The sequence below is a fragment of the Chelonoidis abingdonii genome, chromosome 4 (assembly GCF_003597395.2).
Source record: "Chelonoidis abingdonii isolate Lonesome George chromosome 4, CheloAbing_2.0, whole genome shotgun sequence".
Classification (NCBI taxonomy): domain Eukaryota; kingdom Metazoa; phylum Chordata; order Testudines; family Testudinidae; genus Chelonoidis; species Chelonoidis abingdonii.
Window position 1 is genome coordinate 51,106,469 of NC_133772.1, and position 25,475 is coordinate 51,131,943.

At 43.8% G+C, this 25,475-nt stretch overlaps 2 protein-coding genes across 9 annotated transcripts in view; one reads left to right on the forward strand and one right to left on the reverse strand.

Annotated features, from left to right (window-relative positions):
• LOC116834592 (large ribosomal subunit protein uL15-like) overlaps nucleotides 1–25,475 on the forward strand; it is a 107,815-nt gene that overhangs the window by 29,365 nt on the left and 52,975 nt on the right. The gene's annotated exons all lie outside the window — the stretch shown is intronic.
• Nucleotides 1–25,475, reverse strand: part of DENND2B (DENN domain containing 2B) — a 315,618-nt gene that overhangs the window by 7,663 nt on the left and 282,480 nt on the right. For all 8 annotated transcript variants that reach the window (XM_075065155.1, XM_075065153.1, XM_075065156.1 and 5 more), the window contains 2 exons: nucleotides 4,569–4,746; nucleotides 3,305–3,346 (listed from right to left, as the gene is read on the reverse strand). In XM_075065155.1, coding sequence (XP_074921256.1) covers nucleotides 3,305–3,346; nucleotides 4,569–4,746 — 220 coding nt within the window. The remainder of the gene's footprint in view (nucleotides 1–3,304; nucleotides 3,347–4,568; nucleotides 4,747–25,475) is intronic.

Genomic DNA, 25,475 nt, shown 5'->3' on the forward strand with positions numbered 1-25,475 from the left:
CTGTGCAAAGCTGCCTGTGCCTGGGGCCTCGCCCCCTGCACAGAATGGTGTGGCAATGAGCTGGGGTTCCCGCATCCCTACCTAATAAGGGATCCACTGCAGGAGTCTCAGCACTGTGGGGTAGGAGGGGAGGCTGCGGGCAGGGCAGCAGAGGAGGAGGATTCCAGGGCTTTTCTCAGGGAGCAGGGGCACTAGGGGTCCATTGAGATGCACGGCATCTCTCCTTGTGCTCTTGGGGCTGTGTCTGCTTTGACACTGGGGGGCCTGCAAGCTGGGTAGGACATGCTGAGACAGGCCCCCAGCACTGGTACAGGGTAAAGCCTGGAGAGCACAGATAGAGGTACCATGTAGCCCTACAGGCCTCCAGTGTCCCTTCTCCCAATGGAAATCCCTGGCACTTGGGCTGAAGCCCCTCTCCCCTGAAGACAAGTTTGCAAGGCTGCAGCCAGAGAAGGCATGTCGCAGCACTTCCTTCCCTGACTACAGCCTTGCAAACCTGCCTTCCACTTTTTGGCAACTGCTGGATAATGTCAGCTTTCTGCCAAGAGGCTGCTACTAAGCTGGATCCACTTGAAAGCAACAGTAAAGCAACTCTAAAGGTAAGCGCTCTTGGCATCTTCTAGGCCTACTATTTATTTCCAGAGGAAACAGAAAAGATTCAGGGCTTGGCTACACTTGCAAGTTGCAGCGCTGGTGAGGGGGTTACAGCGCTGCAACTTACTCGGTGTCCACACTTACAAAGCTCAGCCAGCACTGCAACTCCCTGGCTGCAGCGCTGGCTTAAACTCACCTAGGTCCCTAGCTACGGTGTAGTCGAATCCAAGCGCTGTGATGCAGCGCTGGCCTCGTCATCCAGGTGTGGACACTCACCAGCGCTGTTATTGGCCTCCAGGTTTAAGAGGTACCCAGAATTCCTGTCTACAACAAACCGGAAGGTACTCCCGGAGCTACCAAACACAGCTGCTCTTTGCTCCAGTGAGCGAGCGCGAGCGCGAGGCTTTATGAATGTTCACAGCTGTTGCTTGAGGAGACAAACAGCACGGTGGGGGGGGAGTCCTCGGAGAAGCTGCTTGTCTAGTCTGAAGCCTTTTTACATTTTAAGAGTGATTGAGAGAGGGGTGGGGGAAAATGGCCAGAATTTGCAAGGCAGGGAGTCACAGTGTCTGCTCCAAAAAAATCCGCTCTGTCTCCCGACACCCTCCCCTGTCCACACTCCACCCACCACCTTTTGAAAAGCATGTTGCAGCCACTTGAACGCTGGGATAGCTTCCCACAAGCACCACTCCCCAACAAGCTGGCAAATGCTGCAAATGTGGTCCACACAGCAGCACTGGTAGCTTGTCAGCGTGGCCACAACTGCAGCGCTGTTCCTAACACAGCTGTACGACCACAGCTGTAACTCCCAGCGCTGCACATTTCCAAGTTAGCCATACCCTCAGACTTTTCTAATCTAGTTTAATTACGTTCCAGTTGGAACTTCTCCAGTGAACCATAGTTTCCATTATGTTTCTTTAAACCACCTGATTAAAGGGGGGCAAAAGTTGCCTATTTTTAGGCTTGGAAGAATTAGATTTTTATACATAAATAATATCAATTGACCATCACACTCAAGCAATGAAAAAATATTATCCATTGATATAACAGAAATGTACAGAATATGCAAAGTTTTAAAAAAAATGCGCTTGAAAACTTACATTGACTTTGATTTAAGGCTATTACTTTGTGGTTTGACATATTCGTTCACACGATCGATAGTTGATGGTCTTCAACCACAATTTTGAGGACTTCAATAACTCAGTCATGGGTTAGGGGTTGTTATAAAAGTGGATGGGTAGGGTTCTGTGGCCTGCTTTGTGCAGGAGGTCAGACTAGATGATCATATTGGTCCCTCCTGACCTACGAGTCTATGAGTATTATATGATTATGACATAATCAATGTATTTTATGCCAGATACATCATGTGAGATGTCATTGGAAAGAGTATGTTGCTGAATATGATTATCCTATTTGTATGCATGTATCATTTTTGTATCTGTAGTTCAAAGGTAATTACACCTGGGAAATGCCCACTAGACAAGATGCTTTCATTCTAGATAGCGGGTGGGGAAGAGCCATTAGAAAAAACGATAGGCCTTAGGAGAAGCTTATCTCCCACGTGGGAGCCTTCCTGAGAACCCTACAGACAGCCTCAAAGTAATGGGTGCTATGACTCTACAAAGATACGTGAAGTGACCACATGTCTGTAGACTCCATCTTGGAATGTCAGTGTTTTTCCAGAGACTGGGCTGGGAACTAAGCTTTGAAACAAAGGGTTCTCGCCTTATGCAAAAGCTATATAACGTTGGGAGTGACATTACCTGGGAAGACTCCTGGAAACACCTGAGAAACAAAGGCTGAACTGGGAGACGTGCTGGACCCAGGCCAAAGGGATTTTTAGCCTGTGAATGGAACACCTGGGGATTCCAAGCTGTAAGCAAGTGCAGCTTGCCCCTTAAGAATCTGCAGCCTGCTTGTATCATCACTTAGGGTGAGAATACGCTATTCATATCCAATCTATTTATTAAGCTTAGTCTGCATTTTTTGTTTAGTTGCAAGCTAATCTACCTTGATCTGTTTGCTATCCCTAATAATCACGTAAAGTCTATCTTTTGTAGTTAAAATTGTTTTTGCTTTATCTAAACCAGTGCATGGAAATCATAACTCAGGGGCAGAAAGCTGTTGCATATTCCTCTCCACATTGAGGGAGGGGGCAAATTTTATGAGCTTACGCTATACAGTTCCCTGTGCAGCGCAATACTGTATAATTTTGGATTTATACTCCAAAGGGGGTGCATGCCTGAGGAATTGGGAGGTGTCCTAATTGAAGCCTTCCCATTCAGGGGCTGGTCAAAGAACCTGCCTGCATGTAACTAAAGCTGGGTGTGTCCCTACCTGTATGTATGCTGGTGAAAGTGCAGGCTGAAGCTTGGAGGGCTTTGCAGCTTGTCACAGCAGTACAGTGTAAGAGAGAGCCCAGGCTGGTGGGTCGGGGGGCTCTGTGGTACCCCAGTTCTAGGTGGCACACCATCACAATACGATGTTGACAATTTGTGTTTTAATGGTTATAGAGCTTTAACTTTTTGCATCTCAATGTCTATTGTCATTGAATAATTATTATCTGCCCCCCCGCATAGTTTCCTGCAACTGTGAAAATTTAAATTGATAAAAATAAAAAATATTTAAAAACAAACATCAAAATTATAAAATAAAAAATTTGCTTTCTGCCAAGCCTACCTATTTTAGTTAATTTAAAGCCATACTGTACCTGTCTGATGAATCGATTGGATCCCAAGTTAACCATCAAAGCCTAAAGAAAAGAAAGATACGGTAAAGATTTATCTTAGTGACTGAAGACATTCTACTGGTGTCTGCTTTTACAGATAGAGGGTGAATCTAAATGGTACTTAGCCTGAACAGAAATTAGAATGAGAATCACACTTTTGTTGTAAGTCTGCAGCATCAAACCATTTGCAGAGTTCTATACAAAACAGGAAGATGGACTCTCTGTAAAGGTCAGAGGCTAAGTAAGACAGAACACTTCAGACATTTCATACCTCAGATGGTTGACAGATTTTTGAAACGTTTGCTTTAAAATACTTTAAAAATGTATGGGTGTCGTTGTTTTGGTGGATTATCCATGAAAGGGGTCATTTGTGCTGAAGAACTGTATTTCAAAAGGGGTTTTGGTGAAACCAGGTGTTGTTTGGTGCAGTAGGGCTGATTCCAAGCATTAGGGGGTGGGATGGATGAAGTGAAAATAATTAATAATGACGATGCAAGGATAAGAGGATGCTAAAAAGGTATGTAGGAGAGCAGTGTGGGAAGGGTAGGAGGAAAACAGAGCACAGATTTAGGAAGGGACAGATGCATGGAGAGCACTTGAAGTGACCACAAATAAAGGAAATTTGCTGTGGAAGGGGAGAGGAAACCCATGAAGGGCTCTGAGGAGAGTGAAGTGATGATCAGAGTTGTGTGAGGGGGAAGGATTGTGGCAGCAGTATTTTGGATAGACTGTATAAACATAGAGCTAATGTAGCACCAATGAGACCTTGAAAGGACCTTCTTTGCCATAGTGGTTCTATTCTCTATTCAGTGTATGGCTGTGAGTGTAACTCCCATTAGAATTAGTGAGAATGACTGGCACTAAAGTGGATGGTTTTTTACTGTGCTGATGTCACTTCACTATGTTATTTCAAATAAGAGAAAATGATACCTTATCCCAATATTGACCTTGTTGTGGCAAGGTTAATGTTCACTTTTCACTGTCAATCACCATACACGGGGCACTGAGGGAAGATTAGAATCCTTAAAACCTATTTTTAAACCCAATATTTTAGTTTTTTTCCAAGAGGCAATTGTGCATGACAGTTAGAAAGAGAAGAAACAAAGGGGCAAGTTAAGGGCTAAAAAAGTAAAAACTTATATCAGAGGCCAGCTCATATTACATACTCAGCTGCTGTATATCAGTTTTACTCCATACAAACCATTTTTTGATTCATTTAACAACCAAGTCCTGGGCTGATTCCTACCTCTTCTACAGGCAGCTCTTTCAGCTTGGGCAGAGAGCTGGACAGCAATCCAACCAGGAACGGAGTAGGGCAGCAGACAATGTCAATCATGGATGAGGGGAGAACAGGAATGAAAGTGTGCTGCCAGGAGAAGGGGTACAGCAAAGCCACCACAGCATGAGAACAGCTCGAGAGGGTGCTGAGGAGAGAGTAATATGGGCATTACTACAGCTCGTTCTTAGCCCGGAATGCCTGCTTACCTGCTGCTGAAATAGCAGCACAGTGAGAATACAGGTGCTCCCTTCTCACAGGATGGCTTTATAAGTTTCCTAATACTGCTGTGTCAATGCACCTCAGTTCTAATCTGTATCCTGCCTGCTATTCCAGTCCCACTACCCTTCTGTACTAAACTGTGCGGTGGCTTTGTTAATTCCCACTGTGCCCACGTTCTTCACATGACTCATAGCTGAAGCTGGAAGATCAGCCTTTAATTGGAAAGGGCACCAGACTGGGAATCATGAGACCTGGACTCTATTCTTGGTTCTGCCATTGACTTGCTTTGTGACGTTGGCTAAGTCTCTTTGCTTTCTGTGCCTCAGTTGCCCCATCTGTTAAAGAGGGATAGGAATATTGACCCTCCTGTGTAAAGTGCTTTGAGGAATATGTATGAAAAGTCCTATAAGAGTTAAGTATTGGTCTCCTTCACTGGAAATTCCTTGCTTACATTGTCCTTTTACTTACTGAACACATCTGGATTTCACTTTATAGTCAAATGCTTCTTGAACGCTAACAATAAAACATCATCAAATTGATTTTTATGACAGAGAAAGAAAGAAGGACCCTCATTTTCAGAGCTGTGACTTCGGTCTGATTTGTGAAGCTTTTTACCCAGCTCACTCTGACTGAGCTAATTTTCTCAGTGCAAACTTCTACTATAAGAACTATACATAACTAATAACTGTTGTGCTATTACCACTTGAGAATTCTAGGCAAAGAGTCCTAACTGACTTCACTGCAAGTCCTCTGTTAGACTGTAGGTGGCATCAGACTTCCATTCAGATAATTCTTGCAAGCATTATAAGCAGAAAAACATAGATGATTCTGCACACATGGGAAAACGTATCACCCGGGGACATGGATCAGCATTTATGTCGTGCTCCTTGTCACTACCTGGCCCAAGCCGGGGAAACAAATGATCCAACCAGCAAACCATATTTGGTGATGAATCCTGGTCACATGCCACCTGAGGTACATTGCGCATACACTAAGAAGAATGTGTCATCTGTTTGCATAGCTATAGAAATTACACTTTGGAATTTGCCTGAATAATGAACAAAATAAAAAAAACTGAACAAAGGGCTGTGTTCATCTTTTACTGGAAATAATCATTTTTTTCCCTTGGTATTTACTCTAGATATATGAACTATGGTATGTTTTTATGACCTTGCCTACACTAGACTGCTACAAGTTTCTTATCAAATGCTATTTTTTCCAATATTGTTCCACAACATGTGATGGGGCTGCCCTTGACTCTTATCTTGCACTCTTCAGCATATGCCATAGCAAGCACAATGATGTGTTTCAGGAGAAGAAACTGTGTAGCATGAGGCAGGCTCCCAAGCACAATTCTCAATCTCCCTCTAATGCCTTTGTGGTATTTTCAACTGATTGGGCCATCATGGAGGAATGACTACCAAAAAAGAGCCACGTTAAGCTAAAAGCAGGAAAACAAATGTTGCTCCAACATTGGGTGCATCATAATCTTTTCTTTCTATAGAATGCCCTTTTGTAACTTTTCCTCTTGCATGCAAGGCTGTGACGTAAATCAGCACCAACATCCTTTCTCGTGTGCTATTCCCACGCTTTGGGAGGCTTTCGGCTTTGGAACGTTGTGCTAGATTTTTCTTTCAGAACTTTTACCTAGAACTAGTTACTACCATGCAGTGGGAGGTTTTACGTGGACATGACAGTGACTGCACCCAACAGTGACTTCTTTAAGCTGTAGTATGCTAATATGGTGCAGCTTTCAGCACTGTTATTGCGAGTCAGTGTCTCTATTTTAAGCCAGTGCACGCAAATGTTTTCAGAAGTGCTCAGCACCCATTATTTGAAAATTAGGCCCCTTTAGAATGTCTCAGGTAAAGTAACCCCAAACACTTGACATTGAATTTAGGCCTCCAGAATCCTGTCCCCATGCAGAGATATAACCCTACTTTAATTGGGATATATATATATGAGTGTATCTGCTGAATTAAGCCCTTGTTGCTACATTTTTTGCCCTGGCCATACAACAGGCATAAACAATCACATTTATGAAGGGGGCCGACATGACATTTTTGACTGCATATGAAATGATTACACATCTGAGGTAAAATTCAAAGCTGATGGATGTATGGGAGACACCAATCTCCTTTAGTGTGCTTTAATTTACATTTTCTTATGTCTCCCTGTTAGTTGATTCTCCTGCTATTCCTCTTCAATAATGGGACATGTCCATCATACATGAATAAAAATCCCAGTTTTCAACTCAGTTTCTCCAGTCATCATCCCACTCAATCTATACATATGTTCTACTATGGTTAGTGTCAGGTACCATCAAAAATTGTCTCAAATACATTTTCTTTTACTATGCTATAAGTAGAGACCAAAGTAGAGACATTTACTATGCTATAAGTAGAGACCAAAGTAGAGACATTTACTAAACCAAAGCCAATTTGTCTGGGGTAATTTATCTACTCAAATCATTTTCCTATCATGTTATATAGAGACCTTTTTTTGGCCAGGAAAGTTGTCAGCAAAGACTGATATAAACTAGGATAGGAGGCTTGCAATACTGAAAGGATTACGGTTTCTTTAATATAGACTGAACTATCATCAAAATTTCTGACATTATACAATCTATCTCCCGTGCACTTTTAATGGTGAATAATGTGTTTCTGGGAATACAGTACTTTCACTAAGACAATATACCATACTAGTTTTTAGCTATTGAGAAATAATCCACATATTTAATGGACTGGAGTCAATGAAAACAAGAGTATCTAGTATCCAGACAGGATATTAGAATGTCTGCTATAATCAGTGCAGGTACACTAAGAGTACGTCCAGACTACCTGCCCTATCGGCGGGTAGCGATCAATTTATCGGGGATCGATATATTGTGTCTCATCTAGATGCGATATATCGATCCCCGAACGCACTCCCCGTTGACTCCAGAACTCCACCGGAGCGAGCGGCAGTAGCGGAGTCGACGGGAAAGCTGCGGACATCGATCCCGCGCTGTGAGGATCCGAGGTAAATCAATCTAAGATACTTTGACTTCAGCTACGCTATTCACGTAGCTGAAGTTGCATAGCTTAGATCGACACCCCCTCCCCAGTGTAGACCAGCCCTAAAATATCTAACCTCAAACTACAGGCCATGAAAAATGACACCATGTAGATTATTTGTCAATTGCTAAAATCCAGTACTTTATCTCAGGACAAGTACTGTATTCCCAGAAACATTACTCACCACTAAACAGTGCTTGGGAGATAAACACATTATATAGTGTTGGAGCCTTGAACCCAACCTGAATCCAATGGGACTGGACTACAAGTGTTGGGTTTGGGTCATGTCTCAAAACAACCTGACATTCTCAGGCTCAGATTGGGTCACTGATCACCTTTTTCTGCCTAGGAGGTCGGCCTGGCAGCAGCTGCCTACCTCAATCCTGCCAGCAGCTACCACTCACAGCAGCGTGCATGTTGGCAGAGCCTCTCACTCCACAGCACACACAGTGCAACAAGGAAGTGTCAGCCAGCAGGACCAAGGCAAGCAGCTGCTGCCACACTGACATCCACAGGGAACATCCACAGATGGATCACAGGCATGGGTTGTGGGAAGCCCTCACCAGGCTGAGCCCCAAAGGTGAGCTGGCAGCAATGATATAGGTTCAGGGGAATTGCCCAGGAGGCTGAGGGAAATCAGCAGCCCTTCAGGTGTGCAGTGCTGGACTAGGGTAGGAGTGAAAGGCAAGCCAGGGTGGGAGATCAGGCTGCAGGACTAGGAGTGAGGCTAAGGGGTAATTAGTCCTTATGTCTCCATGGAGGAAACAAAATAAAGAAAATCGAGTCTGGGACAGTAGCTAGTCCTGTGCAACCCAATCCAAAGTTGACAGGTCCGAACTGCAAGTGTTGGGTTTGAGTCAGGTTGGGTATGAAAACAACCCAACACACTCGGGTTTGGGTCAGATTTGAATTGGCTGTGGTCTAGCTGGGATCTGGTCAGGCTTTACAATTAGCCCCAAGCTGACCGACAATTGGAAATGCTGAGGCTAGTTTTAGATGCATGTATTTAAAGACAGTAACCCTTTCAGTGCTGCAAGTCTCCTGCCTCCAGAAAATGCTGAAGTCTTTTTGCATATGCCTCCTACTTTAGCTGGAAATATTTCATCAGTGTAGGAAACAACCGCCTCTTTCTCTTCGTAAAAGCCCACTTGTGATGTTATTGACATGAACTGTAACGGAATAGATCATTGTTGCAACCAGGGTCTTATGGTTGCACCAGGTTTTGTACAGAGGAGGTCAAGTGGGGTATCTATGGAAAGGTTGTAGTTTGCTGGTTATGATTATGCTATCTGTACATGTGAATCATTTTTGTATTTGAAATTATTAATATTGGGTATGTATTTGTATCTCAGTGCGTTTGATTTTAAGTAGCCTCAGTGAGGTTTTTGGTCAGCTTCTTGAGAAAGGACTATTCTCAGTAAGTGCCCAATCAAGAAACACTTAACTGACAATGGACTTTGGGAGATGCCAATCCACATCTGAGCTTTCCTGGGAACATTCAAACTAACTGTAAACAATGGCGTTGGCCTGCAAAAAGCTGAATCATTCATGGACATGTGACTTGCCCAGGTGGCTACAAACTCCATCTTGTTGCTATGACATTGCACAGGACAACAAAGGGATTTCTGCCCAGAAGGGAGAAAATATAAAAGACATGGAAACCCCTCCATTTTGTCAGCTGGCTTAAGAGATGGCCTCTCCACCCCCAAGAGATGCCTGAAAGAAACTGGAACTAAGGACAGTAACTACGGGGACCCAGACTAGGAAGGAGTCCAGTGATTGCTGGACCCAGACTAGGAAGGAGTCCAGTCTGTGAAAGAAGCTTATTGGAACATCTCTAAGGGTTAGATTTACCTGTATGCAGTTTCTTAATGTATTAGGCTCAGACTTGCGTGTTTTATTTCATTTTGCGTGGTAACTTACTTTGTTCTGCCTGTTATTACTTGGAACCACTTAAATCCTACTTTTTATACTTAATAAAATCACTTTTGTTTATTACTGAACCCAGAGTAAGTAGTTAGTACCTGGGGGAGCAAACAGCTGTGCATATCTCTCTATCAGTGTTATAGAGGGTGGACAATTTATGAGTTTACCCTATATAAGCTTTATACAGAGTAAAACAAATTCATATGGGGTTTGGATCGTACTGGGAGCTGTCTGGGTGCTAGAGACAGGAGCACTTCTTAAGCTGTTTTCAGTTAAGTCTGCAGCTTTGGGGTGCGTGGTTGAGACCCTGGGTCTGTGGTGGAGCAGACTGGCATGTTCTGGCTCAACAAGGCAGGGTTCTAGAGCCCCAAACTGGCAGAGAAAATGGGCTCAGAGGTAGTCTCAGCACATCAGGTGACAGACTCAAGGGGGTTTCCGGAATTGTTCGGAGCATCTAACGATGCCTGTCTCATCCCTATTTACCATTGCCACATGTAGCCCATAATTTCCCGAAGTCCCCTCCCTAAGGACGTTCTCCCAGAACTAAGACTGTCCTTCTACTCAGGAAAATCATTTTCAGATTCCTCTGAACTCTGTAACCTGCTGTTTTTAGTGCATTTTCATTATCTGTGTTGGCATTTGCAGTGAAAGTGGAGGAAGGCGAGGTTATCCCCTCTTCCCTCACTCCACATCTCTCCTAGTGGATAGTGATTCTCATAACACAGGGAGAGATTGTTCAGTGAGAGGAATTATTTGCATGGGGAGTCAAAATCCTACCAGTGCTACATTATCCCAATGGGTTCATGCCACGTGCATGCTATGCAGATGCTCCAGACCATGTGCTCAACTGGCACCAATTATCAAAATCTGGTTTTCTCTGTTTCCTTAGATGGAGAAATGTAGCCAAAATGTAAATTCACAGATATGTATTTCCATTGCCTGTGTTTACTTTTCCACAACTTTTTCATGTTTCTCATTTCTCCCTGCTGATTTAATTATGACATTGTCTCAACATTTACTGAACTCTTTCTTCTGTTTTTTTAATACATACACACTCCAACCCACAACTGCTCCATGACCGAATTACCTTTCTTCCTCACATCCTCCCTCTTCCTCTTGAGAGAGCTTGCTCTGGATTTCTGTTGGAGTTCTGAAGTTCTGTCCCTCCCAGTACTTGAATTAGGTAGGTATTCCATACCCATGTGTCTAACCTCAGCCCACAATAGCACTTTTCTTTGATGGCTCCTGCTGTTGTGCCATTAGGGATGAGAAGGAAGGAAACACAGCATGAGGAAAGAGGAATCATCGATCACTTCTCTTGCGAAACTTCTGGTGTACCCCATAGCTTTGCTCTTTTCTAAATACTGCAATGCCATCCTTGCTCCTGGACTAGTTCCAAGCCATGGGAGGGAAAAAGAGAACGATCCCCTCACGTGCATAAAGGTACTTTAGGCTCATGTTTTCAGAATCAGCCACTGGATCTCAGAGGCTCTCTCTTGCTACCGCTTGTTTTTGATGTCACATAACCTCTTTTGGACTTTGGCTTTAAGCAGATGATAGGCCTAATGTTTTCGTTTGTTAGAGGAATCATTTTGCCAGTTACAAAATGCATTTCTTTTCTGTTGAATTAATGCTACGATTTCCTCATTGTTTTCGTCAAATCAATCTTGGTGCCAATGAGTGGAATATCCTATGGTTTCAGCATGTGCACTGTGAATGATGTTTTTAAGTTGATCCCAGTCCTCTTGAATGTCAATGATGTTGTCAGGCAGGTTAGAGAGTTTCTCAGACAGATGTTGCTGGAACATCTTGCAGCTGGTTTGGTCTTGAAGTGCTTTGACATTGTGCTGCTTTCACTTAGTCTTTGGGTGTTTGCGGTGTGGTGGAGCAAGTCGCAGGTACATGACTGATCTGACTAATCAATGGTCTGTCCAACAGTGATCAGTATCTCTCATAGCTTGTGTTATACAGACGTCGGTATAGTCTCAGGCTCTGACTATAACATAGTCGAGGAGGTGCCAGTGTTTGGACCGCGGATGTTTCCAGCTGGTCTTAAAATTGTTAGTCTGCCTAAAGATGATATTTGTGGTGAGCAGTAATGCTCTGCAAATTTGCTGAGGAGGAGAATGCCATTGGGGTTTACATTTCCCACCCCTTCTTTGCATATTGTGCCCCTCCATAGTTGGGAATTCTGTCCAACTCTGGCATTAAAATCTCCCAGGAGGATGAGTTTGTCGGCCTTACGTGTGGCTGTGAGGACTGCATCCAAAGTTCTGTAAAACTGCTCCTTATTGTCTTCCTCATTATCGAGTGTTTGGTCACATGTGCTGATGACTGGGGCATATTGGTTGCTGCTAAGCTTGAACTGAAGAGTCATGAGATGTTTGTTGATCCCCACGGGAAGCTCCAAAAGCTGACTGGCGATTTTATTTTTGATGGCAAATGCATCTCTCTTCAGGTGGCTTTCCTTTCCAAAAGAAGATGTAGCCACCTTCATCCTTTTTAATTGGCCTGGCTTGTCTCACTAGGAGCTTCAATGTCAATGTTGAGTTTTGCCAGTTCTCTGGCAATTATGGCAGTTCTTTCTGGGCATTCACTGCACTAAGAGTTCATACGGGTGCAGACAATCCAGGTGGCAAAATTCATTGTCTTACATCTCTTGTTTCAGCCACAGAGGAGTTATCTCACTGGATATGACCATCCAGTCAGAAGAGTATGAGACACCCTATATTCTGGGCACCTTTTCTAGCCCCCTTCCCATTTGGAGTGAGCAAAGGGGATCCTGAAAAGGCCTGCTCAGTCACAGCCGCTGCTGCCAAAATGCATTTCCATCTCAACCAAGCACAAAACGACCTTCAGATGGCTGCCGCCTGTGTGCAGATTTGTGACTAAAGACTCCCAGAGATCACTGCTCCTGTCTTCCCTGCCACTCATCCGTCACCACCTGCGTGTGAAATCTTTTAATGCGGGGAAACCAGTGCACAGGCGGTAACCACACAAAAATTGAAGGAGGAAAACCCTGATCCAATGGCAAGGAGATCCAAGACAACCAGGGGCCTCCCTCCTGCTGCAGCCCTCATCCGACTTCACCCAGCCACAGAGTACTAGAAGGTCCTCTATATGTGCTCGATCCACCACTGGGGTCTTTTGACATTGGTCAGGAGCCTCGCCTCAGACCTGCTCGCCAAGGGGGACCCTACCAGGAGTATAAAAGCTCCGGATGAGATAGCTCTGAGGGTCTTGAGCCCATGCAAGCCTTTCCACCACAATGAGGTTGCAGTCCATCAGAAAGGGCCAGGCTCAGAACACAACTGTAAAAAAAAAAAAAAAAGAGTCTTTGCCCCAAAGAGATTACAATCTTAGAATATGACGAGGGGCACCATGTGGACACAACAAAGAAACAGCAAGGCGGACAAGCTATCAGTGAAACAAACATTAGCATAACAAACAGCAGTCTCACCACAAACCAGCTGCCTAGCCATTGTCAGGTATTGCTGGCACCATGGCAGAAGTGAGTTTTAAGGAGGGAATCTGAAAGATCTTTGAATGATTTGCAGCACCGGTGGATAGTAGCAGATAGTGCCATCACTTTCTTTCCTTCACCTTGTGTGAACACTGATCACCTGCATCATGCCCCCCTATTGCCCTGAGACATTGCACTGCAACCATTATCCCTTTGGAAATCATGACTGTTCCCCCTTGCTTGACTAGGGGGACTGCTGCTGCATGATGGTGCACTCCCCTTTAGCCCAGATACTGCAGGGCTAAAAGCTCAGTGGGCCAGGAAGGGAGAAACAGGAATTCAGACCTGGGTCTTTCACATGACAGAACACTACCACTAGGCCAACCCACTGAGTTGCCGTCTGGCCAAGATAAAGTCATCACTCTTATTATGATGGGCAACTTTTACCTGTGCAGAAGTATTACAGATACCTTCTCATTCTATTGCTATGGTGTAGCCAAAGGGAGAGATCTGGAACCTTTTCCTTTTGATTCAAACCAGAGACATTACATGCTTTGCAGCTTTTTTACAAGATGAATCCCCATGAAAATATCAAAATAAAATAGTGAGTCATTGTTGCTACAGAGAAAGAACATGGAAATTGAGCAAGCTGATTGAATAACTGTGGCCGTGAGAAAAGGCTTGAAGTTACAGAATGTGGTAATGCATGCATTCAGGAACAACAGTTACATTCAAAGTCACAGAGATTAGGGAGGATTGCATGATGTTTACAGGAAACTCAGAAGCCCAGGGATGTTTAAAGGATAACATTCCTAACACCAGAGTATAAGAGGTATTAAATAGCTTATGCAGGCAATTAAATATTGAAGGGAAACTTACAAGCACCATGACCTTTGAGAATCAAGCCTATAGCATTTAACACTAATGTTGGTACCTGGACATGTCCGCCTGTTTTAAGGCTTGTAATTACAGGCAGGGCTGATAGCACAGCTAATTATTAAGGTTGCCCAACACTTCCCATTACAAAACCCCATTTTCTGTTGCTTACAGACATGCCAACTCTCTCAAATTGATCACTAAAGTGGCAATTTTGCATGATCTCACACTAGAACTCTCAAATGTCAAGATTCCCTCCCCCCTCCCTCTGGCCAGCCGCAGTTCTTTCTTAAAATGTGTTTCCAGTCAAACAAGTTACCCCCACCCTAAACAAAGGAATGTGGTTTCTCCCCCAGGCAGTTACTTCCAAAGAACTTTAAAAGACAATGAGAATTCATTTACATATCAGACAAACAAAGCTATCAAGCTAACAAGTGGGGGGAAGATTTTACTTAGAAATTGGGCATGGCCAGGGCTCCAGCTGCCACCCTGGGGGGGAAGTGGGAGAGGGGACCTCACTACAGCCTCTCATGCATGGGGAGAGTGAAGAACTCTAAGGAGCAAATGTGAGGCTGGGGCTGAAAGGGGGCTGAAGTGAGGAGGATGAGGGCTGATGGGGCTGTATTGATGGTGGGTTCTGAGCCGATGGGGTGGTACTGGGAGGGTGAATTGAGGGCAGTGATGAATGACAGATTTAATTAAATGTATCCCTTCTCTCGTTACACATTCCAACTCCCAGCCCAAAGATGTATTTGTCCGGGATCAGGATAATGTATAGTGCAGAAGTAGAAGATCAGAGGGCCAACTAGTTTTATCCCTCAGAGGTTTAGAGACACTTGTATGCTTTGAGTGTTACACAGGCTATGCTTTGGTAGCACTATGGCTAATGAAGGAAAATGTAGGCATCTTATGATTTTGTTCACACACTAAACCATTATAAATATAACAAATTGTGCACCCTACAGTGAGTAGCAGTCTTCTGACTGTTGACCTCTCAGGGAGCTGTCAGGGAGAGGTGGAGAGGTGATATGGTTTGTATAATGGAGGACAGGTTTCAGAATGGTAGCGGTGTTAGTCTGTATCCCTCTCTTGATATTCACCCTTTCTTGTCAACTGTTGAGAATAGGCCACTTTCACCTTCATTGAATTGGCTTCATTAGCACTAACCCGCCCTCTGCCACTTGCTAAGGCAACTCCCATCTTTTCATGTGCTTATATATATACACTGTTTACTGTATTTTTCACTCCATGCAACTGATGAAGTGGGTTTTAGCCCATGAAAGCTTATGCCCAAATACATTTGTTAGTCTCTAAGGTGCCACAAGGACTCCTTGTTCTTGGTTTTTTTTTTTTGTTTCTTTTGTTTTTTATAATAGAGGAGTAACATACAGCAATTTATAATAGAGATTGCCAGGTAAATTGTATTTTCCCTTGAATGCAAAATTAGAAGGAAGGTCGGTCCTGCAAGTGAAGGCAGGGGGCTGGACTCGATGACCTTCCAGGGTCCCTTCCAGTTCTACAAGATAGATAGGTATAGGTAACATTTTCAAAGGATACTTTCAAGGAGCATATATATTCTATGCACTATTTCCCATGCCATGTCACATTACTTTTTTCATAAACATACACTGATTTTTAGCAAGCAGGAGAAATACTGGCAAGTTAAGTTACAGATTACACAGGGCCGAAGCGATACCATTACGGGGCTTCAGAATCAATTACTGTGCTAATGCCTGATGCCATACAAGTTCTTAATGATATGTGGACCAAGTATACTAAAAGCTAGTTATATTGCAATAGCTCACAGTTGCCCCACTCAAAATTAGACCCCCATCATATGAGGTGGTGTATAAACACAAAGAAAACATACTTGCTGCCCGGAAGAATTTACAATATAAAAAGACAAGTTTCATACAAAAGGTGGGGGAAAAGAGGATTCTGATCAAATTATACATTTAAATTTGGACCTTGTTTATTGTTGTCTGATTAAAATACAAATTCCTAACGTGGTAATTTGTTCAGCCATGAACAAAAATGATATTTCTAATGACTACAAACGAATGGCAGGAATTACAACTAATTCACTTCTGGTTTCCACGAAACTGAAAGCAAGAGAGAGCGAGAGAGAGGAAGACTTTCAGAACAAGCAAAACATGGTTTTAACTCAGCAAAGTACATATGCATCTGTTTAAGTCTCATTTACTTCAATGTGCTTAAGTGCTTTGCAGTACAGTGATAGGATTGCTCACATGCTTAAGTGCTTTACTGAATTGAGGCCTTAAAGTCCCTTTTCTCCCCTCCATCCCATTTTTCACTGACTCAGCCCCCAAATGGAAACAGAAATACACCACAGGAACAGCCCCTTTAAGAAGCGGCAGTGCAGCTAGGCTCAGCTTTGGAGCAGGGCATGTTGGGCCATTGAAGTTTGATACTGAATATTGTTTGTGAGGACGTGCTTTGCTTTCCTGGAAGCTGTTACCTCCTTAACTGAGCTAACGTACAGCTCAGCCCAGAGAGGTTTCTGATGGGTTTTAAAGTCCTCATCCCTGTAAATGGCTGTTTGAAAATTGCCAGCAGAGTATTTACCATTCCAATTTCCCTCCCAGATTCATACTTACCTGTGGCAGGATTCCCTCTAAAGAAGGGCTCAGGCCTGGCTTTTGGAGAAGTAAAGAGAGGGGCCTGTTACTACAGCTAAGTCTATGGGTTTCCTAAAAGCTGGGAAGTTGCCTGCTTCATCTTTTTGTTTCGATCAATGAGAAGCAGAGCTATGGCAGCAGGAAGGCATCACCTGTGTTCCACGTGAGGCCCACCCCTTATAGAGGTGGAGTTGAAGAGGGGTCCAAGCAGTAGGAATGGGGATGTGAGTAAACCCCGTTCTCATAGTGGGGATACAGAACATCGCTCTCTAGCCTCACCCACAGCGACAGAGACAAAGAATAATGCTTTCCCCTGCGTTCATAAGGCTTTGCAGTGTATGCTCCTCACATGATGCTGCTGCTGCCATTGTTGCAGTCATGCTTCCAGTTTGGCTGCTATCAAGGACAACTCAGAGCACAGGGGGACTTAGGGTTACTGAAAGACCAGGTGCCATGGCAATGTTTGCATAACAAAGACTGTAGCTCTGGAAGTCATTGTCTTCTTTTAGAATCTCCAGTTTATTTTCTTTTGCCCTTGTCAGGCTTAATTCCAGTTTTAATGTAAAGCTATCCCTATAATGTGTTCCTGCCAGGAACGAATGCCCCACTGAGGAGATAGCTACACAGTAACAAACTCCCCTTGGAAGCAACTTTCAGAGCCTGGAGCAGTTGACTTGGATAAGCAGGACTCATGCCAAGGGACTAAAAAAAGGCAGTGTAGACGGTCCCACTCAGGCTGAAGCCTGGACTTTGAGACCTCTCCCCACTTCAGGTTAGAGCCCAGGCTCTAGGCCCAAGCAGGAACATCTACACTGCTGTTTTTAGCCCCATAGCCTGAGCTCTATGAGCCCAATTCAATTGACCCGGGCTCCGAGACTTGCTCGTGTTGTTGGGTTTTTTCCCAGTGTAGATATACCCTTAGAATACAATAAGAACCAAGGCCTGTTTGCAAGTCAAGAACGTTTGGATGACTTTTTATTAAATGCATTGTTTGTTTTTTCCATGTCTCCCCATCAGGACTTAAAGTACAAATGCCAAAGTACCCCATAAGTTTCTATCATGGTACCACAACCCCACATCCATGGAAGTTTGAACAGTTCAGAATTAGGGCTTGGCTACATTAGACATTTCAAAGCGCTGCCCTGGCAGCGCTGCGGGAGCGCTGCCGCGGCAGCACTTTGAAGTGTGAGTGTAGTCAAAGCCGCAGCGCTGGGAGAGAGCTCTCCCAGCGCTGCTTGTAAACCACATCCCTTACGGGTGTAGCGTGCAGCGCTGGGAGCCGCTTTCCCAGCGCTGCCGCCCTGATTACACTGACACTTTACAGCGCTGCATCTTGCAGCGCTCAGGGGGGTGTTTTTTCACACCCCAGTTGCAGTGCTGCAAAGTGCCAGCGTAGCCAAGGCCTTAGATACTGTTAGGATGAATTTTGTATTCCTGACTGTCCTAAGGCGGAACTTCAGACCTTCAGAGGTTCCTCTGTTATTAAGTTTGACTTGCTTCTCTCTAGAAAAATCAGTGAAGGTGTTGGGAAAAGTGAGAAGAGGGGATGTGTATGTGTGTGTTGTGGGGAAGGATAAGTGATCTTTGTTCCAAAAATATTCTCTGGACACAGAAGCCCACAGAAACATTCCACAGCGATGTTTCACCTTATGAATTTTATTTGTAGAGCAAACATATAGGTAATAATATTAATAAACCAAGAGCTGTGAGATGAGGGCTTCTCCATTTAGATTGAAGTCTGTAACCAAGATGTGATTATCCATGTGTATTTTCTGGCCAGGTGTGCAAATCTGTTTGCTCTTATTTTGGGTCAAATTTTCTGCTGGTGTCAATGGGATTTTCTGCCCACAGAGAATTTGGTCCACTATGTTTTACTAAAGTATGAGTTCCAAATGTGAAACATGCGGCAAGAGATCTGTGATCACAGAAACAAAAACACAAGAGCCTGGGACTCGGTGCTCAACACTTCTGAAAATAAGGCTCTAACTAACTCAAGTTGAGCATCTAAAATCAGAAGCCAGTTTTCAATGTTTTGTCTTTAGTCACCCTCTGAGCTAGTGGAAGGACAGATCTAAGCAGTAGGATAAATATAGCCTTGAAATTAAAAGGAAAGGTCTCCCCCTCTTTGTTTAACAGCTATGCAGCTGTATCAGACGTCTGATGCTAGGCTGGCTTTTGTTTACATGTAAACTAACTACAAAAAAAATGCCAGAAGCTGGTGAAAGTCCTTCATCCTCAAGATGAAGTATTACTCAGGAGTCTGATATTACCAGGATGGGAAATTCTCTCAAACAAACCAACAGCACTGGGGTGCTCACTACTTGCTAGCCATGCCTTTCAGCCTGAGGCTCAGTTCATTGTTTCCAAACTAATCTGCCTTACATTAGGCAGTAGCTCCTTTATGCAAAATCTAAGACTGAATTGTTAAGTACTTGCCAAGAGTGAAAGTTTGACTCAAGTCCAAGTAGCCCCCTTCATTTGAACACTGACATGATCGCTGCAAGCAAGCTTTGTGACATATCACAGAGTGCAAACAAGGCCTTGGTGATAAGGCTGGGCAGTGGGGCACAAACTGAGGAGGAAATGCATATTTTCCACATCACATCAGCCCAATTATCAGCTATCCCTTGCACAAAATTGTTTTAACTATGCTTACAATGTAAAGAACATAACTATACCACTTACCCCTCAAAAAAGTATTTTTCCCATGAAAACAAGCTAACACAAAGCTCATTTTGTAAGGAAATGAGTCACAACTCACAATTTATCTGGTTGGTGTTCTGCAGGCAGAACTTTCAAAATCAAGTTTTCTGTGATGCATGTTGAGACATGTAGCCATCGTAAAATAATCATACAGTTCTCTCTAATATAGTCTCACCTTTCTAATTACAGCAGTGGAATGGCTCCTTATTAGCTGTGCCACAGCTTATTCATGGGATGGTTTCCACTGGACCACAAGTGCTTAAAGGTGGTGTACAGAGAGCTCAGACACCAGGTATTACATGCTGTCAAAGATTTCCGTGAAGCAATCGTTGTAGAGGTCTTGAAGGGAATCCCAACAATTGTTTGATTAAGAGATCATTCATGAACCAGTTTCTGGCTTTTCTCACCCACTTGCATTCATGGAGCTGTATTGCACCAGAGAGTTGTGCCAATGAGTATCACATTTGGAACATACCCGCTCAATGGTACATGTCACTGTGTATGTGAAATCCCCATTGCTGGTGTCTCCTCACATTATTTTGTGGAGCATTGAGTGTCTAATGTCATCATTTGTAAGCTCTGCTGTCAGCACATTCATTTAGCTTAAGCTCACAAAATTCTATTCTGTCTAGGTTTTTATCCCACACTCATCTGTAGTATCTGAGTGCATTAAGAAATCCACCTCATACTTGGAGTGGAAAGTAGTGAGGTTTTTGATCATCCATAGTTCATGTGGGACTTTATTTCACAGTCTCAGTCTGTCCCCTGTGCTGTCTCTCCTGTACAGATGAACTTTACTCCTATGGTAGAAAGTTTTGTTGGGCCTGAGAAGCAGAGCTGTTTACCATCCCTGAGCTTTAGGTGATATTTTAGATATCCTGGGCCCTGGCCATTGAGCATTTGAAGACAATGGGCTTGGCTACACTTGCAAGTTGCAGCGCTGGTGAGGGGGTTATAGTGCTGCAACTTACCAGGTGTCCACACTTACAGAGCTCAGCCAGCGCTGCAACTCCCTTCCTGCAGCGCTGGCTGTACACCTCCAGCGCTGCTGATGTAGCGCTGCTCATCAGGTGTGGACACTCACCAGCACTGTTATTGGCCTCCAGGGTATTAGGAGGTATCCCACAATTCCTGTATACAACAAACCGGAAGGTACTCCCCGGAGCTACTTATCTAAAAAACAAACACAGCTGCTCTTTGCTGCAGCGAGCGAGCGAGCGGAGGCTTTGGAATGTTCACAGCTGTTTGCTTGAGGAGACAAACAGCACGGTGGGGGGAAGGGAGTCCCTCAGAGAAGCTGCTTATCTTGTCTGAAGCCTTTTTACATTTAAGAGTGATTGAGAGAGGGGTGGGGGAAATGGCCAGAATTTGCAAGGCAGGGAGCTCACAGTGTCTGCTCCAAAAATCCGCTCTCTCTGTCTCCCCGACGCTCCCTGTCACACTCCACCCCCCCCCCCTCTTTTGAAAAGCACGTTGCAGCCACTTGAACGCTGGGATAGCTGCCCACAACGCACCACTCCCCACAGCGCTGCAAATGTTGCAAATGTGGCCACACTGCAGTGCTGGTCGCTGTCAGTGTGGCCACACTGCAGCGCTGGCCCTACACAGCTGTACAAGCACAGGTGTAACTACCAGCGCTGCAAAAATGTAAGTGTAGCCATGCCCAATGACTGAGATCTTGAACTTGACTCAGTATTCAATGGGAAGCCAGTGGAGAGAGCAGAGGACAGGTCTGATGTGCTCAGAGTAGCTCGTGTTGCTAAGGAGATGGGATGCAGTGTGCTGAACTAGTTGGAGTTTCCTAAGGGTTGATGGCTTCATGCCCAGGTATACTGCACTGCTGTAGTCCAAACAGGAGGTTGGCAAAGGTGTGCATAACAGAGCCATATCATTGTCTGTCATGATGGGATGATGTCTCCTAGCCAGCTGGAGATGATAGAAATGTATGATGTGTTCTCAAAGATTCCTCCTTGAAAACATCTGGAATTATTAGATAATTTAAGCAGTTCAGGCACCAGGTACTCTGTAATCACAGAGCTCATTAGGAAACAACATCCAGAAAGAAAGAAGTTCGCTTTTCATTTTACCCATGCACAAGACTTTCCTTTTGCTTTTTTGATCCAAATACTGAAGAAAAAAAATTCCAGTATTTCTATTTTAAAAACTATTGTGACTTCATAGTACACATTCTCCTCCTGAAGATAACTGAAAGCCAAACCAAAACTTGAAAGCTTAAGCACCCAGAGCCTAAAATCTACCAATTTTCCTTTCTCTTTTACCGGCAGACAGGTGATCAGATAAAGTAAGTGTGATGCTGTGTATAGGAAAGGTGGCTGTTTGTATCTCTTACACAGTTTCCATAAATCTGGTTCAAAGTATGTCATGTAAGATATCAGTGGAAAAGTTACGATTTGCTAAGTTTTATTATCTTGTTCATATGCATGTTTCATCTTAAACCTGTGTTGTATTCCTGGATGACAGCCCCCAGATAGATTTACATTAGGGCTAGACAGCTATGTGTTGATGGCCCATTAAGGACACTCCATTTTCACAATGGGCTATTGAAGAATCTCATCCTGCCCAGTAGGTCTTCTTGCAGATGCCTCAGACAGCAAGGAGCCAATGGCCACCTGCTGTGATTCAGCAAAACGTGTAAGGACTTGTGACCCTGGACTCCGTCTTGGGCCAGTAAAGATCCATGCACCTTGGCTGTGGGCTTTGTTTGGGACAGTAAATTTCCATGCATATGGCAGAGGATATAAAAGGCACCTGAAACACCTCCATTTTGCCTCTTTCCTGCTCCACATTCTCTGGACTGTAGATTTACCACTAAAAGGAGTATCTTCAACTACAGACTGAGACCTTCCAGTCTTTTGGAAGTTACCAGAGAGGCTTTTGCAAGCCAGCAGTCTATTCCATCACTGCTACAAACCTGACATAAGGACTTTGCAATCATTTGTGTGTATATGATCTATTAACCATTTATAACTCTCTTATTTTCTTTCATTAATAGCTCAGTGGTTTGAGCATTGTCTGCTAAACCCAGGGTTGAGAGTTCAATCCTTGAGGGGGCCGTTTAGGGATCTGGGAGGGGGAAAAAAAAAACAACTGTCAGGGACAGTACTTGGTCCTGCTAGTGAAGGCAGGGGACTGGACTCAATGACCTTTCAATATCCCTTCCTGTTCTATGAGAGAGGTACATCTCCATATGAATTTTCTAAGAATTGGCTGACAGTGTGATATTTGGGTAAGATCTGAGATACATATTGATCTGTGGATAAGTGTCAGATCCTTTGGGATTAGTGAGAACCTCACATATGGTGTATAGCGTTTTCAATAACCTCTCACTATATTAGATTTGATTGTCCAGATGGGAACTAAGGGCTGGAATGCCTAAAGGGGACTGTGTTTAGCTTCTGGTTAACCAGTGTGGTACTACAGAAGCTCCTGTTACTGGCTTGGTGAATCTAATTATAGAATAAACCACCAGCTTTAGGGATTTGTCTGCTCTATTTCTTGAGTCTGCTCTGTGTGTGGCATTCTCAGTGTGGCTCATTCCAGGCACCCAGGCACAGTAAGCGTTAGAGGCATCCAGCAATAAACACATTCCTAGCTGGGGACACAACTTATTGTTTCATCACACAGAATAAAGAATGGGTAGCTATAGATATGAAAATGTCAGAAAACCTCTCACTCTGAGTGGTTTTAAAGTACTTAACTATGTAAAATTAAACAGAGAAAAGTTTTCATTAAAGAGGAATGTGGTTTTACCAAGGCATCATCTCTTGCTTCTGTAATAAAAAAAAAAAAGTGTAAGAAAGATCCATAAATGCTTTTGGAGAGATAGACACGCAAATGGTTCTTCAGAAATAGAGATTTGGCTCTTCAAGGCTCTGGCATCCAACTGTACTTTGCACAAAGCTCAAGCAAATGGGATTTTGGGCATGAAATTGTCCATTGGACATGGTCACCTGCTCATGCTCTGTTAGATGTTTTTTTTTAAAAAAGGGATTCCATAAGTGGACAGTTATCCCCAGCTTCCACAGAGTCATCCAGATTCTTTCTGTAGGACAGTTTTCTAGCATAAATCCATAACAAAAACAGTAGTGTTTTGGCTATGATAACCCCAAAGGGTTGTTAACTACAAACCACTCTTCCATACTGGGGCTTTCAGTCCCCTTAACTGTTGTTAACATACACACTGATGTTGTCAGATCGGCTGGTGATCACTGCCCTTTTAATGGAATCCCTACTGGAAAGTTGGAGGAAGGATTTCTTTTCTCTAGCTAGGAATCAATAACAAAGCAGAAAAAAAGGAATGTTCTCATTCTGAAGATGAAAATGGAATCTTTGCAAAAAGTCACAGGGGGTTAGTGGGCAAGCTGGAAAAATGCTGTTACTTAACACACAATTACTTCACTAATAACCAATTCACTGAAAGAATACCATAGAAAGAAAACAGGCCCACTTCCTATCTCTTTCCCATTCATGGGAGAGGGGGAAGAATTTTGTTTTACAAATCACAAATGAGATAATGAGGTTTTCCCACTGTAGAGCTGTCGCCAAAGTCTCAATAAGCGACATGACTAAATATCTACTGGAACAGGAAGGGGGGCAGGAAAGAGAAACAAAACGACGAACTAAACTCTTTGTAGTTTGTTTTTTGTAATTATGCCATCAAAATTCATATGTGCATTAAAATGGCAATAACAGCTTGCTTTCCTCTGATTGCTGTTGAATCCTAAACAAGCAAGGAATTTACAGAGCCCAGTTTTTTCTTGAAGTCTCTTGTACCTGACATAAGTGTTCTGAGAAATGTCTATTTAACTGAAATGTCTATTTGGCTATCTAGGTTCTAGGCACTCATCAATCTATCTAGGCACCCATCAGCAAAGTATCTGAGTGCTAGTGTGGATGGGTCAGAATCCAAATGTACCTAGTATAAGTGTATCATAAGGCGGCATGGAAATTCAGGTGCACGATTTCTCACTCCAAAACCTAAAGGAGCAGCTCTATTACACAGCTGCCAACTTTCACGCGGTAAATAAGCACCCCGACTTTCACAATAAGCCAAAACTCAAGCTAATCCCATTCCAAAACAAAGCTAAAACAAACCAATCCCTAAGAACCCCAACACTCTATGTGACTAGATCCCCCTTGGTGTGCAGTCTGGGACTGTGGGGGACCCGTTGTGCACCTCGACTCTCTCCCCACCTTTTCCCTGCTTGCCAGGAGCCGATACCCCCTTCCCCCCCCAAAAAAGGGTAACAAGCTACAACAAGCAACAATCTACAAGCCAAAAATTTGCCAACAAGCTACTCACAAGCCAATTAAGCCAAAACCAAGCCCAATTTCTGTTTTTTTTCCCCCTCGCAGGTTTGACATGTCTGCTCTATTAGCTCACTTAGGGTATGGCTACACTTGATGCTTTGACATGTGAGTGTGGTCAGAGCGCCAGTGCTGGGCGAGAGGTCTCCCAGCGCTGCACTTAAACCACATCCTCTACAGGTGTAGCTTGCAGCGCTGGGAGCTGCACTCCCAGCGCTGCGGCACTGATTACACTGAGGCTTTACAGCGCTGTATCTTGCAGCGCTCAGGGGGGTGTTTTTTCACACCCCTGAGCCCGAAAGTTGCAGCGCTGTAAAGTGCCAGTGTAGCCATACCCTTAAGGGCTGATCTCACAAAGTGCTGAAAACCCCAGCACAGGATTGAGCTGCACACACAGGGAACTATGCATTTGACACATTACAGCAAAAAGCAGTGGTGTCCATATACACAACTCATCAAAAGAGGAATGCAGCTATATTTATACCATAAAGTGAGAAGATACTAACCATCTGGGGTAAGTAGAAGAGAGTGAAAGGGGATGCTAGTGAGTTATAGCTACAGAAGGGAAAAAAATTACATATAATATTAAAGTAATTATCAGATGGCTCTGAGACCACTTTAAACCAGTTTGGTATATGTATTTGTACTCACCTCTACTCCACAA